We start from the raw sequence: 16625 nt of genomic DNA, 5'->3' as shown, positions 1-16625 counted from the left end.
CTGCATGTGTCTGCTGCATTTTGGCTCTTTGAGCCCCCAGCACCTCACTGCTTTTCTGTCTGTTCTACAGCAGATACGCCTCTCTCTCTATTCCCTCTTTATCTATCTGCATTATTATTGTACTCCTCCTCAGTTACTAAATAGGTATCAGAGATAACGTTAAAAAGGTGCGCTCTGCAGTGCACAGTGCGGAGGCAGCCAGCCAGACGTACTTATGCAGTTTTTTAAAATTCAAATAAGCATCCCACACATCCCGTGCCCAGAGGAATGTACTAGTCCAGGCTCAGTGTGGACTCATTCTGGCTCCCTCTGTCCTGTTTCACTCTTTGTTGTTGTTGTAACCACAGTGAACTAGCAGCCGCTGCAACAGCTTCCTCTTCTTTCCCCTTTTCCTGCCAGTAAATCTATACCTCTGTGTTTGTTGGGCTTCTCAACCTGACGCTTCTTACAGAGTCAGCAGAGCCTTAACAGACTGAAACAGACAACCCCTGTACTGTGCTAAGTCTAATTAGAGTTGGAGGTCCATTCAGAAGATTAACACGTGGTAATCTTTAAACACCCAGAAAGCATTCAGGGTGGGTGGGTTCAAGCAAAGATCTAAATTTAAACTAACAAGCAAGTCAAGACAAAATAATCTGCTTTTCCACATAGATGTCCACATCAATATTTCATTGGGAGGAATATTTTTGGGGTCGGATAAGTTTAGAGTTTCAGTCTAGATATGTGTCTAAATGTACTGCTGAGAAATTCACCTGCAGTATGGAAACACTAACATCAAATATTTAACATAAGACAGATAACCAAGGGATCCTCCAGTAATGATCCCAAGTGTTTCCAACATTGTCTCCTTTGAGAGGTTGTCTACTTTCAGCCGGTTAAAGTTGCCAGTGCCACTGTGTTGTTTCTTTGTTTGTTTGTTTTTTTGTTTTTTTTTGCTAACACCAACTCGGCACAGCCCAGCTTGACCAGGCCATGCGGCAGGATGCTGTTAATGCTCCTTCTGCTTGAGCTTCCGCTGCGCTTCCTACAGTGCAACCAATCCCCTTTGAGAACTGAGTCATAACCTGCTCTGCTAATCCCCTCATTAACTCAACATACTGTCCGTTAATGAGGACAAAAATGCTGAAACTAACCCGTATGTTGTTTAGTTTGTGGTTATGTATCGTTTTCAAAGGGACAGCAGGTTTGTGCACTAGTGCTGGGCAAAAATGAGGAGCTGTAGGGAATGAACAGATAAATCAAGTTTAAGTATTTTAAGCTTGTTTGAGGATGCATGCTTACAGCAGATAATGTTATGTTCAAACTAAAACTGCAATGACTTTTTTTTTTTTGCAGCAAGCATGCTCACTGTAGATACAGTACATAAAAATGGAAGTAAAAATGTTCATGTGACAAAATGAAAATTATTTATATCCTACAGTTTTATAATGTTTGTTGCAATTAAAACAATAACTTCACAAGTATCTCTATTCTCATAACACAAAGCATAAATACATGCTGTAAATCATATTTGGAGTGCTATTACAATGCATAAATAGATTATTGTTCCTATGTTACAAAGACAAAACAAAAATCAAACCAAATGACAGCTACTGGCACTTTCTTGAGGGAAAGCAGTGATGTGAAATTCTTAGAAGTTCAACTTTGGTGTATGCTCGACTCACTGTGTCTTTTTTAAATGATGAGCTTGACACCTTAGTTTATCAGCAAGGTCAAGGAACCTTCCATTTTCTGCCAAAGGGGGGGGAAAGCATTTAATCTGCCAAACAGCCGGAATTCCAATTTGTGCAAAGGTGGCATGGCATTTTCAGATAAAAACTGATGAAAACCGCCCATTTGAATACTAATTGTCTCCCTTTAGAATGACAAGGCCACAGACTCACTGATGTCAGTGTCCTGTTTTAGGAATCTTCACAAAATGAAAGGCATGTGCCCTCCAGTGGTGAGCACAGTTTGAAACGGAGGTTTATTTGAACCAATTTGTGACAGAAAGAGTGACAGAAAGAGTGGGCTGGAGAACTGTTAGCTGCACATCTGCCAACAGATGCTCCTCCCTAAGCTTAGCTTTATGATGCATCATAAGCCAGTTACAACATATCTTATACATTTATTTCAGGAAAACAAACAAACAAAAAAAAAAAAAAACGCTTACAACATCCGTACAGGTCTAAATTCTGACATTCTGTGAGTCACTGGGCATTAAAAAGATTTTTTAAACTGTGCTTATATACAAATGATGCACAGTCATCTATTCTCTAGAACATTCTCACAGCATTTCTAATGTTGTGCAGCAGCAGTAGCATAATCTGAATGTTAGAAATGGAGTGGCATTGCCCAGCACTAGCTTTATATAGCTGCCAGATAAAGTGATATGGACTACTGTCCTGAAAATATTATGATTGCCTCGGCCGCCAGCTATGCCCCAGCCCAAAGGTGTAATTTGCATCATGGGTTTTCACAAGGACTGACCCTTTGTCACTAGAAGTCTCGCTAATTACAACCACAGGAGGTAGTTATGGGTCTATTTGTATTTTCTTGACATTAAAAGGGTCCATTGGCAAGTTGAAGGTGCAAATTGCATTTCGCTGACTAATGACGAAAAATGAAGTGGGAGAGAGAAAATGGCAGCTCAAATTAGATCCCCTGTTATGTTAGCGAGGTCTTGATAATGGCACTCTGGGGCTCTGGTGGCTAACTGTGTCATTTTGTCCTGTTAAAAGCAGACACCCACGGTAGACATCCGCCCACGCTCGGCCACAGCCATTCAGATGAACAACGCCACGCACATGCAGGAGCGAGACGAGGAGTACGGCTACGAGTGTCTGGACGGGAAGGACTGCACCAGCTTCTTCTGCTGTTTCGAAGACTGCCGCTCCGGAGCCTGGCGGCACGGCAGGTTGCACATCCGCATCGCCAAGATAGACTCGTATGCACGCATCTTCTTCCCCACTGCATTTGGTCTCTTCAACCTGGTCTACTGGGTGTCATATCTCTATCTCTAGGCCCGGGTATGTATCCAGCCTTATCATACAGCTCATTACATTCTACATATGCTCTGCGCCAGCAAGGGACATTTTAAAAGAGGGGACCCACTGAAATACCCAATGATTCGATTTAAAGCTTTTCCTTTCATTTCTTTGTTTTGATCTCTTTGGATTTTAGTCAATTTATTTAACTTTGACAGACATTGCAAATGTTGTAGCATTACATTTAACTGGCATGAAGAGGTGTATAAATGTGTTGTGAAAACATTAATTGTGTGAGCAATTAACAAGAATCTAAGTTCTGTTTTTTTTTAGTTTGTTTGTTTTAATTTGTAATTTCCTGTTAATTTCTGCTGAATGGAACCTTTACCAATGCTTTATATTTAGACAAATACTGTACTTTCCTTCTACAGTTAACAATTTAAGCAATTCAGATCAAATCAAATGCCTATCAGAAAAGTCTGAATGACATAATTTATGTCTTATCATTTATTTCCACTTCTTTTTTTCACTTAACATACTAAAACACTAAATCTGAAGCACTTTAATAGAGCAATGTTAGAAAGTGATATTGAAATTCATTGTAATAATGCTAATTTATTTTTAATTTATTTAGCTAATGTGTTAGCACAATTAAACATCACATTTTTCATGTGTGGTCAGAGAGAGAGGTGATGCTGTTTATGGACAATGCTCAACTGTACAGACACTGTATATATTTTACTATTACATAGTGGTTTACATTTATTGCATGCACCTTTCAGGCCAAAAATCAACATGTTTTATGGTCTTCTATTGTTGGCTATGGAAACAAAAAAAAAATGAGCACTGTTGATTATCATTCAGGATTTAATTATACTTTTTTATAGGAAAATTGGAAAATTAAATGATAAAAATGTGCCCAGTTTATCCTTTAAAGTTGAGGAATCATCTTTGCATACAAGTGGGTGGATCAGCTCAGAGTTTCAGGTCAGATAACTGTTTTAATAATTTCCCTCGCAGCCATTAGCTTACAGTATAGACAACACTGACCTCTCATCCTCTGCTCCATTTACTGTTAAAAGTGTGCATTTACATAATGACACACTGCTTATATTTTGGTTATGGAAGCTTTTACAGGAAACACTGTACTAAAACACGTTAGGTTTTCTTATAAAAAATAATCATTTGGTTGCCCTTTAATCTATACATCAGCATAGTGATAACAGGACCTTCGTAACCAGAGGTTCAGTTTTACCATCAAAAAGAAAAGTTCAAAGTAATCTACACTTAAATGCAAATGTGAATACAGACAGCTAAAGGGAGTTTTGAAATCTCTGCAGTAGAACAAGGTTTGTTCTACCGTATGTGTCATTCTTCTCAGATGAAAACCGAAACAAAAAAAAAAGAGCTCCATCCAAGTAAAAAGAAAACATCTGCTTTTGTCAAGAACAGATGTGTAAGCCTTATTATCAAGCATCTCACTCCCTTGCTCTTTGAGAAGAAACACGTCGAGAATGTAAACATTGTGGAAACTGATTCACTGGACTGAGCGGAAATTCATTATTTTCATTTTTTTTTCTCTCTTTGCTTTCATTTGCTTTTAATGCCGTAATATTGTGTGAAGAGAACAAAGAACACAGCGAAAGCATCTGAATTGTAAATGTTATGTATGATAACATGTAACGCACATGAAATACAACCCCTAACAGATCAATTTTGATAGATGCCAGTAAGCAACAAACGGAGACGTCAGTATGATTTGTAATCTGTCACGGAAAGGATGTAAATCACATTGTTTATGTACATAAATTATAAAAGGAGGAAAACACTTGTCAAGCCCTTGGGATTTTGTAAAAGGGTATATATTTTGTAATTTCAGCATTGTTACAGTATATCAACATAGAGTATATTAGACTTCTTGTATTATGCTGGACTGACCATGTAGACTACTTCTGGGGAAGGGGTATTTATTTATTTATTTATTCATTGATGGTATTTATTTATTTATTTTATTGAAAGAAACTGTATTTTATGTTCATACAGCCCCTGAAAAGAAAAACAGAATGCTGTCATTTATATCAAAGATACATTTTTGGTCGATGTGTCAATGGAGCTTGAGCTTATTTATCTTGTGTTTTCTATGTTGTGATCGATGTACACTACTCTCACAAAGGCCTGTCAAACTGTTTTATCTGTTAAATTAGTGAGTTGCAACATTATCTGTTGTGCAGCTTCTGAGTAGTAGACAAATATTTTCAGGGGCGGAAAAAAAAAACAACAAAAAAAAAACACAAAAAAGCGTTCCCGAGCCACCAGAAGAAGAACATTTGCTTGTCTAAGTGACTATTAATTATTTCCACTTTTTTCCACCACCACAATGATTTTCATTGGTCTTGATATTTGCCATGATTAATAAAGCATCAGTTATGATACTAACATATGCATTTACCACATTATCTCATATTTCCTGGAGTTCTTTCCCTTCTGTATTTTAATGGTGGTCCTGTTGTGTTTCCGAAGCTGCCACTTAGTAGTCTAAACCTGTCTTCAGTGTGCACATAACCCTCTCACATCTTCAAGGATGTACGTGTGTCAATAGCAACGTAGACTGGTCATCATCAGTGTTTCGTAGTTTTAAAGAAGTGTAAACAGAGTGATTACATCTTATAAAGTGCCAAACTTGACACACATGCAATAGAGAATATCAAACTATAATATCATTTGTGAATCCATTTATGCTGCTTTGTGGAAGAAAACTTAAAGTGTGTGTGAGTGTTTTCTTGAAGAAAATTCTATACAGCCAATGTTTTCCACACTGATCTTCCCCCAGACATGGATATGCAGGTGCTCTGGAGACGTGTTTTTTAGTTGTTATTGGGGTTTTTTGTTTGTTTTTTTTTTTTTTTCAAATTCAAATTTCAAACGATACAGAACCAAAAGCATGAGGACAATTATGTTTGACCAAGCATAGCAAGCAATGTAATTTGTGCTTGTGTGTGTCTTCATATGTAGACAAGACTGCTAAAAACTAATTACTGTATCGGGGTGAACTGGAAGACAGTTCTGATTCACACAAACCCATCATCCTGATAAACCAGCATGTCTTGTGTTTGAACAGTGGTGCAGAAAAACTTTTTTCATGAGGTTAAAGACTGTTTATTATTTGTTTTTACATTTGTTGCGCACTCCACTGTAAATGCAGAGATATAAAGGTGTGGGGGAGGTACTGAAGCGTGTTTATATTCAGTAGCGTGCATGGTGAATGTTTTGAAGAATTGGGACTAATTTGAACATTGTTTCATCTGGCCTCAGTCCTTTGCTTGCATTTACATGGGCTTTTAGTTCATTGTACTTATTTTTGACAAAGTGATTTTATTTATTTTGGGACCCACAAATGAGACATATGTGAACAGCACATGTAGATATTTTCTATTGTTATGTATTTTGTCAAACTGCAGAAGAGAAAATAACACGCACTGGAATTACAGAGCTCCGTAAAGGGTATCAAAGAACAAAATAAATTTCATATGATTCTCATACATACAGTATGTTAGTTGTTTGCCATCTATGTATATTTCTTGAGTATTGTATAAAAGGGGCACTGATCAATTCTGTTAAGGTCTGCATAATATACTATACATGTACTGGAAAAATCCTTTTCATAAGGGAATTGCACATAGCTGTTGAATTTTACAATAAAATGGTTGCATTTATCAGTGTGTATACTGTAGGTTCATTATTATTATTTATTGTTGGTACTTGTATTAGTAATATTTCAGTGGCATTCTATTTTTTTATTTCTACAGAATGACTACATGTGGCATAACGCACTTAGAAAACTTCAAACTAACTACCAAAGAAAATTGGGAGGGTGTGAGGTGGATGTGTGTGGTAATGAGATGGTCTATGGGTAAAATATGTCCACTTTGACATCTTGTCAGGAGCCCAGACTGTCCAACAGCAGTAATTCCCCTGCAGAGTTTCACTAAAAACATCAGAGTTTATGAGGTAAAACCTGCTAGAGGTGACGGACTATATGGCTATAAATTACAATTAGGCTCCACATTTCATGGCCATTCTTTCAGCTAATGGAGAGAGTGTGGCAGGCAGTCTTAATATTAACAAACTAACCCTTTGTTGCCATGCAACTTCGAATTGATTTCCATTATTTTATGAACCTACACAGCAGTGAACAGTAATATCAGAGTCAAGCTATTGACTGAGGTTGATGTCAACCTGTCAAGAGTCTACCCCAGTGTATGTGTATGATGAAAACGAGAGGTTGATGCAAATAGAAGATGTCACTCTTGTAGAAATCCAACCATTGAGAGTTTAGAAGTTATAATATCAGAGCTACAATCATTGCTTAAGCACCACAATGTAGTAATGAATAGAAAACTCACTTACTAAAGGCTAAATAGTGTGCAGATTAATTCTGCTGTGAATGGAAAGGTGGCAAATAATAGCTTGGTTTACCCTCCACTACACCCAGAACAGTACGTACCAGTACAGATAAATTAATTTGATCTGGTTATCTAATTAAATCTAATCCAATTAAAACATACAATAGACAATGCACCAAGTAGCAGTCCTGGCATGGACAGAATATTTTAACTTATTGTCAGGCAAAGAATGGTTCTTCACGAGTCATATTCACTTTAATTACATGTTAGAAATTACAACTGTACAATTCGTTCCTCTTGTAGATGCCGTCCAAGCACTTTTCACTCATCTTTATGAGCTGTCAACATTGAAACATCTTTCCTGAAGCTGAAGTAACCAACGTCCCTACAGCCACCACAGGTTTTGAAGGTGCAGATGGTAAATGTTATTTGTGTTAGGATTTTAATATGAAAAAAGTATGTTGCACCTGCAGTGCTGTGTACTTTTAGTGCAAAATTTTGAGGCATGATTGCACACCATGTGTCACAGATTTGTCTGATATAAACAAAGGTCATTTCAGTGCTAACCTGCTTTTGGGAAACAGCTAAGGACATTAGTTTAAGCATGACATAACTCTACCAGAAGCATATTTTCATTTAATAGGACAGTTTTTTTATTATAGGAATAGCACATCCTGTTCTAGTCTTGTTCAGTGACTCTTTCCTTCCAGAAAAGTGCACTTAAAACAGAGCAGCAGTTGGCTGATGGACCCCTGTACTGGCACGTCTCCCTCCACTGGGCAGGGTGGCAGCTGCAAAGGACAGCCAGTGAATCCCTCTGATTATTACACAACCGTCTGCAATGTTCCACAGCACCGTGCCATCATAGCTAGCCCTTTCATCAGCTGAGGTACAAGCTCTTCAGCGAGTGCAAAGCTGGGAGTGCAGGGAGTCCTGCATGAATAATGCAGTCCACACATGGCTCACTTTTTAGGGCTTCACCTCCATGATCTCATCGCAATGTGAAATGAAATATCCAAAATATTAATATACTGGCTCATATTTATTATAAAAAAGTAATATCGTGTACAGATTGTTGAAAATGATCACAAAACTGTAAACTAAAGGAAAGTCAAATATATTCTGAAAACAAATTAAGTGTGAGCAGACGGTGACGCATTTTTAATTTTTGTTAATTCATTGTCCAGTCACTAAAATGACATTTTAGAGAGGAGAGAAAGGACAACATGTGCCTGTGAATTTCTTAATCTGGGTTATGTTGAAAGTTACCCCCTCTGAAATATTGAGCAAAAAGAGGCCACACCTTCCAAACAAATTATCACAGCAGTCAATCAAATAGTTGTTGAGACATTTCACTAAAAAGCTCAAATGTCAACCTGATGGTGGCGCTGGAGGAAAAGTCAGGGGATCATCAAAGTCAGACGGATTCATTATCCGGAAGCCATGAATGTCTGTACAAAATTGCATAGTAATCAATTCAGTCTGGATCAAAGAGATGGACGGCTCGACTGTGAGACAGACACTGCCATCCCTAGAGCCAGGCTGCTAGCATGGCTAAAAACACATCAATGAGCCACACAGTTACACTGGGTGACACGCTCCTTCATTACCATGAAAACAGCCACTATAGTTTATTTTGAATCAATCATCACCGTCATGTGATGTGTATTGATTCAATTCCGCTTGAAATTAATTTGGAGCCCCCCACAGTGGATAACTGTGTGATCAAACATTATACATTGTCACATAAATTCATAACTTGCAGAGGCATATAGTTTGAACCCAGCAACACTGCCATCTTGCTAATTACTCTTTACACATAATTGCAGTTTCGGACAGTACATGTATTTAATGAATCATTCTCTCACACACTATTTCAAACAGATTATACCAAACCTAAGCAAACAAAATCCTATATGAGCACATGCGTGACAAGTAAGGGTAACGTGTCGTTAACCCACAGTATGCTCTGTAAGGAGATTGCAGAAGGATTTCAGACATATACTAACAAAACATGGATGAGTAGACTGTTGATTCAAGAGGCATATGGAATATTTAAAGGGGAGTTCAAGGAAAGGGACAAATACAGTAGCTCAGCCAGCTAACTTTCATTTGATATGATCTCGCTGTACGACTTCTGTAGATCCATTTAATAGTGAATTTTACATACAAAATCTCACTAGGCAGTTATCACCATTGATTCCGTCACACCTATCAATAAACTGTAGCCACTGAGTACTTTGATGATGCCTTTGATAGTGACTTCTTTTTAAAAGAAATGTTTAAAAAGTCATAATACTGAAGATATCCTGTTATATCAACATACCACAGACTTCATTAGAGATGACATAAGGACTTTTGAACTGTTCAATCAATGATGCACGCTGTAAAATGTCAGCCATAAAATAATTTGACCTTTAACATTAATTTTGACTATGCCCCCTGCGCTGGCACTGAAGGTTGGTGGGTGTGACCACCGCTATCTGTGTATGTGATGCCAGGTATTTTCCAACTGGAGTTTTACTGATGTTTCCCGCCTATGTTTGTGACATGTATTTAACTGTGCATGCATGTTTCTGGCTGGTTTTCTGCACCCCTCATTAACAGCTCAAATGTAATCTGCTTGGGCTCAGTAAGTGTGAGCAGGGTAACAGAGGGATGGTTGCATAACTTCTTCCTTTAGCCAAGACATTCTGTATAAACAGGGATTAATTACCAGAGCTTACTGTCAAGATACACCAATCCACAATCATCGCAGGCAGATGGTGAATAGGATCATAAATGCACAGATACTACCGAGTATGTACATGCATGCGCACACACACACACATACACGCACACGCACGCAGTCATGTTTCCATCACTTCAGAAGGCATTACACTGACTTACATTCACTTCCCGGAGAGTTATCCTAACCTTAACCATAACCACCACATGCCTAACCCGAACCCTTACCTTAACCATAATATAACCCTAAACTTACCTTAACTTTAAACAAGTCTTAACCCTAAAATTAATGATTTATGGTAAGGGGACTTGCTTTTTGTAAGGGAGGTGAGTCCCCACAAGATGACTGGACCACAAAGACACGCTCACACACACAAACATCCATTTTTGTAATTTCTGACACTACTAAAAGGGATAAAACTTTAATTTTATTTGTTTACTTCTGAAGTCCCATATGTGGAAGTTTCTCAGTGGATAAATTGAATTTATCCAATGAGAAACCACTGTAAAACCATTAAAGTCCCGCATCTCATAATGATGTTTAATATCCCCAACTTCAAAAGGCCAAAGAGAACAAGCGTAAGTAAAGACAAAAAAGAGGAGATTTGATTTTTTTTTTTTTTTTACTTCAGTAATTAGCAGAAAGACTAATGCCTGTAGAAACCTCTGACATTCTTGTTTTTAAATTACCACCCAGCTCTACTCTTTACAGCTGCAACTGTCTGCAGTCTGGTCCAAAATAGCACAGGATTTTTTACAGTGATTACTGATTACTGATCCAAACGATAACTATTTTCATTATGTTCCTCTTCTAGGAAAAAAAAAAAGATAAATACTGTTTTTTATTTACTTATTGTTGTTAGGTCATGACCACAACCATATTTCCAGTAAATTATGCTCCATATGCAGTTATTTGGGTCAATGAAAATATGTTTTGTGGGACACATATTGCTGAATAGATTATGTTTTTCCCTTGGCATATCAGACAGTATGTTCATACTGCAAATATATCATTTGCAAAATATTAAATGGTATTTTTTTCATTTGGTTACTCATACAGCATACCGTGTAGAGCAAACAACATATAATTCAGGTAAAGTCAAAGCCTCATGCCCTCTAATTTTGGAAAAAAAAGTAGAGATGATGAGGTATTTGTTGTTAGTATGCTGTGAAAATGTAAGCAATCAACCAGTTAAAATGAATGTGAACATATTGTTAGTGAAGCGCTGAAGTTAGGCAGCAGTAGCATTGTCAACCCGATATATTATAATGATGTAATTAGCATTAATTTAACATATTTGAGCTTTTGCAGCTACTGATTAAGGGAAGACTGGGTCATGGTTAAATAAAAATGTTGCACAAGTAAAGCTGCTGCATCTGCTTACATGTCCGTTCACCATGCTTACATGTCCGTGCACATACATGTTGTAATGTATGTGCACCTTTCTGCACATTTTTTTTTCATTGCTTATCATTTTTAACATAGTAACCAGGAGGTTGGACCTTGTCATCTGTAATTTGCCTAATCTCCATTTCTTCTACATATTTTTTCATATTATTTTATACTAAGAACCTTTGGAATATGATTATCACACGACTTCCGACACTGAACATAAATCATTACTGACTACCACTGAACATAAATCACTAATGCAGAATAGTTAAATATGTACATACAGTAATCAGTAGGAGACACGGTTACATGATCATACACATTGAGAAACATTGCAAAAAACCCCCAAGGTTTCTGAGGAGACATTGTGAAGCTTTGATTTGAGTGTTATCCACGGTGATTTTACCAGTTATTAAATTACTGCAATCCAAATTTTGTGAAATGGGAGGAGAAAGGAGCCTGTGGAGCTGTGAGCAAGAGGCAACCACTTGGGCTGACTGTGATAGGCTGGGAAACCTGACAGTCAAATATATAGCCTTAAATACCATCTTGTTGTTCTAAGTTCAAAGAGAATGCTTGTGGTGTTTTCAGGTTTGCAAAGCCCTAGCCCTTTATTTTTAGCTGCTAATTGAACCTCTGGTGACTCAGAGTAAAGAAAAACAATTCGCATTGAAAGCACTTGTACCTTTACAATGCCACTGAAATTACCTGGAGAGTGCAGCAGCTGATGTTGTTTGCTAAAAGTGCATTACAAATGTAATGCATTTGAGCATAAGAACTGGCACCATGATTTTCTTTTTCACCATTTGCTGAGCACAAATCTGACCCACATAGAGTCTTATATCCTCTTCTCTTTTATATGTTAAGAGCTAAGATTTCACACAGTATGACAGCCTTGCACAATGACAATGACTTTGTAGACAAGGTACATTTAACAGGAAGTTAAAGCACCATAAAGCACAGGTTTTATGGGCAACTTAAGCTCAATGACCCTTGATGTTTAAAGCTGCACACTGTAGGCATCCCGCAGCCCTTCAGTTAAGTTACCCTGTGCGTTTCATCTGACCTTCCTGAAGCTTTGGAAATGTTTTGAAGTTTAGGTTTGATTAATAGATTTATATTATTTTAGATACCAGGAAAAAATACACAAAAAAGATCTATATAAAGTGCTATTGTGAAGGCTGGAGATACACTGTATAATATCAAATGTTCATGTATGTACTGTGGCTGATGAGACATTATAGAGGACCTATTATGCTCATTTCCAGATCTAAATTTCCACTAGAGAAGCTTTGTATGATTCACAATTGAAAAAATTCCTTATTTATTTTATACTGACCCTTTATGCAACCCCTCAGTAACATCTCTGTCTCTTAGCAGTTGACACTTGACAGAAATCCATTCACCATCCTGTTAGCATCAGAATCTCATTATTTTCCGAGTACATTTTACATACCAGGAATTTACACTCTGCATCCTATCCTTACCCATCCTATTATATTGTTATACTATATACCCATCCTAACTATTTAGGAGCAGTGGGCAGCCACAGTCTGACACCCGATAGTTGAAGGAGGTGCACTGCACTTCATGCTTCAAGGAGAAAGGCTGGTCTGTTGTGCTGGCTCTCTGTATATACACTTATCTCTTGCACACAAATTAACCAAAACGTGGGAACTAATTGTACTATCTTGTGTGCACGAATTAATCAAAACGTGGGAACAAATTGTATCTTGTGTGCACACAATGGCATTTTGAGCACTCGATGTAGTGCAACGTGGCCTCCATATTTTTTTTTTTCTCTCCATGTCCCTCCAGTGCTCGGTAGATTTTAATTAACTGAACATACACGTTTTCTTTGCTTGTTTTTTATTCACCACATCAAATATCAAATATTAGTGATGCTTCCAGTATTAGACTATAATACAACATTTCTCAATAAAAAAAACAGACCTGTAGAAAGACAAGTCATAGGTTCTCTCTAGTCTAAAATGGCATCAGCTAGTATCTTACTTTAAAGCAGAACATTTACACATTAGATGCTGGTGAAAAACACACAACAGCTGAAATGCAATACAATGCCATATACAGTAGGTCACCTAAGGCCAAGAGGATAAATCTGGATCGATATACCACTTGCACACCACGTCAAGAGGAAGAGGCCCTTTGTTCTACCAATTTGTAATGGCTAATCTTTTTTGTGTTGGTGTGCTGGGGAGCCAGCATCAGTTTTGTGAGGCACACAGGGCTACCAGAGTAGTGCAAAACTCTGAATCTGTTGTTGGGCTGAGCTTAGACACCCCACAGGCAGTGGCAGAGGTGAGAACAAGGACTGTACTGCATCCTGAGCTGAAATATATCCTTCACCCTCTAAAGTTATCACCTTCTTCTGAGCCCTCCAAGGTGCAACTTGCAGCTTAAATCACACTTTTGCCAGCAGTCACAAGACAGCACTATGTCTCTTCCCAAACAACCCTCACCTTATCCAAACTGGAACACAAGCAATGTACAGTATAAACAAACTACTTTGCAATACATATTTTCTTAAGCACACAGTACAGCAGTATTTCGGAATGGTACTAGTGCTCTTCTCCAAACTTTTTTTAGAAAGTAAGATCAAAAAGTTTTCCATCCTTCTCCTCCTTCTATCTTTTTCTGTTTTTATTCTACTCTTTGTTGCTGTATTCTGTTGCTATTTGCTGATACAGGTGAGCAAGTTTCCCCTCGAGGATTATTAAAGATTCATCATATCTGAGGTATGAGGTGGAGGTGAAGTTGTCGAGTTGTTGCTGGGGCTGAAGTCTTCAACATTTCCTATATAAAACAAGTTATTTTAAGGTCTCAGTTCTTTCAAGGAAGCCTCAGGTGTTGCACACAGGAGAACACTGGGGAGCAGGAGGCTGGGAAACATGCACATTTGATTTCAGATTATAACATATATTATAGATGAATGGTTGGCTGGTTTTGACCAACTTCAAATGGGATTTCATGGTATTCATCCATGTTTATTTATATCACGGCAATAGCGGCAGCTCAGTGGCAGGTGCAGTATGGCTCAGTAGTAGGGCTGACCGATTTTTTGACCAAATTATGACTCCTGTCTGTTGGAAGCAAAGGTGGAAATAGTTTGACATTGTGTGAAGGAAAAAAAACATTAGGATTCATCGTTCAGCCCTACAAATTAGAGTTTTTTCTCCATATGAGCTAGCATTTAGGTTGCCACAAGAAGGACCTATGTTGAAGGGCATCACCAGTTGAGTTAATCAACAGTTTGAAACTTTGAAATCTAAGAAGAAGAAGAAGAAGAAGAAGAAGGAGAAGAAGGAGAAGAAGAAGAAGGAGAAGAAGGAGAAGAAGAAGAAGAAGCTTTTTGTTAAAAAAAGGCGACTCAGAACGACTAGCAGGGGCGAGAAGCAGGAGTCATTAAGAGAGAGACATAAAAATACATTGGGCATTAAAGAAGTTATGAAGTGGCATTATGACCCACAACAGTCCTGTCAGAAGTCACTTATGCTATCACTCTCACAAGATTATTAGCCATACTGGGAAACTAAAAGTTATTCACCTTCCTTTGTTGTGAATAATTCCACTTTCCTACTACCCCTCAGAGTCCCATGGACCACATGCATCTACTCTCTTCCTTATTAGCATGCTCGCCCTGCAGGGAGAAAATGCTGCAGGTGTAGAGATGTTTAAATCTCTCACACTGACTGACTTCTTCACTGTGACTAAATCTGTGAAATTAGAACACTCTGTTGCTTTGCGTAACTCCCCAGATAAGGCATTCCTTATTTAGAAACTACTTTGCATTCCCTATAAAAAAATATTAGTTTTAAAGCCATGATAAAAGATTTAAGAATTTTGCTTGTGATTTCAAATTATCTACACTTTACACAGTTGCCCTCAGTCTACTCTCATCTACACTCTCTGGTCTTCCAGGTATCCTCACATTTTGATTTTCTGTGATGCAGCATCATGTTTTTGTGTCCTTACTAAATATGTGTCATTGATATTTATGAGTAATGAAAAAAGACTGAGGGGAGCATGAGGGCCAGGCCCCTCACATCATTGTTTGCGCAGCATTGAGTGACTATCAGACATAATCAAAGCCTGATAAGTCAAGCCAATACCATTACCAGGCCTGTTTCACAGTTTGGTTTCAAGATGAACTGTGGCAATGAGCTTTGACAGGATTGATGGAGCGTGCAGACAGGAGTGACACGATGTTATACACATTTCCTCCCCGCAACACAACCACATCACCTTGTACTAGGTTATAAATTGTTGGAGAGAGTCAAACGTGCTGTGACAGTGAGACGTTTGAGAGCTGTTTATATATCCTACGACACACACACACACACACACACACACACGCACACACACACACACACACACACACACACACAAATATAAAAAACAAACAGAAATGGTGATGAGGATGTTCTTCACAGACACAATAAAAAATATGGAACCCTAACCTTATTAAAATTAGTCCTCTAGGACTGTGTGGATTTACAGCCAATTTACAGAAAATGTGATGCTTGGATGGTTTATCTGTGAATGCTGTGAATTTGCTAAATGAAAAACTTACACCCATTTTAACATCTAAATCACTAAATAGGGTATAAATAAAGTCTCTCCACAGCTTAATGTAATGCTGTTGATTTGTTTTCTCTCATTTCAGTACATGGGACAACTATAAGCAAGTACTCCGTGCCAAAAGTAGGACTGACCAAGGTTAACCTTCTCTCATGCTTCCCTTTTTAGCCCAGTATCCCTAAATTTTAAGACCACATCTGGTGCTAACGTTCAGTACCAATACAGGATCATCATGCATTTGCATCAACCAAGTGTTTTATGCCTACCCCTAGCCATACCTTAACTATAGTTTATTAGCCATAACCATAATCTTTCCCTAACTTAAACCACACTGTTACCATGCAGAGATACAGAATAGTTGCAGAGTGTTGCAATGTGAATACACAGCACCACAAATCTGCAGCCAGAGGCATATTGTGTGTTATTTTTTTTTTACAGTTTATTATAGTACAATAATGATAGAAATAAAAAACAAAAATGTTTGTGAAGCAGTTTAGGCATATATGATCGCATCATTCTGATGCTATCTCATTTCCT

The 16625-nt window shown here is 37.9% G+C and overlaps 1 protein-coding gene and 1 long non-coding RNA gene across 6 annotated transcripts in view; one reads left to right on the top strand and one right to left on the bottom strand.

The window, feature by feature from the left end:
* gabrg2 (gamma-aminobutyric acid type A receptor subunit gamma2) overlaps positions 1 to 5422 on the top strand; it is a 55555-nt gene extending 50133 nt beyond the window's left edge. For 2 of the 4 annotated variants that reach the window (XM_067608506.1, XM_067608504.1), the window contains one exon: positions 2721 to 5422. In XM_067608506.1, coding sequence (XP_067464607.1) covers positions 2721 to 3002 — 282 coding nt within the window. In that variant the 3' untranslated portion in view covers positions 3003 to 5422. The remainder of the gene's footprint in view (positions 1 to 2720) is intronic. The other 2 variants (XM_067608505.1, XM_067608507.1) reach the window with 1 other exon arrangement.
* LOC137195853 (uncharacterized) overlaps positions 1 to 16625 on the bottom strand; it is a 198116-nt gene that overhangs the window by 142222 nt on the left and 39269 nt on the right. The window lies entirely within an intron of this gene.

This window comes from Thunnus thynnus, chromosome 13, assembly GCF_963924715.1.
Source record: "Thunnus thynnus chromosome 13, fThuThy2.1, whole genome shotgun sequence".
NCBI lineage: Eukaryota > Metazoa > Chordata > Actinopteri > Scombriformes > Scombridae > Thunnus > Thunnus thynnus.
The sequence above is the reverse complement of the archived record's forward strand: the minus strand, read 5'-3'. Positions and strand labels throughout refer to the sequence as shown.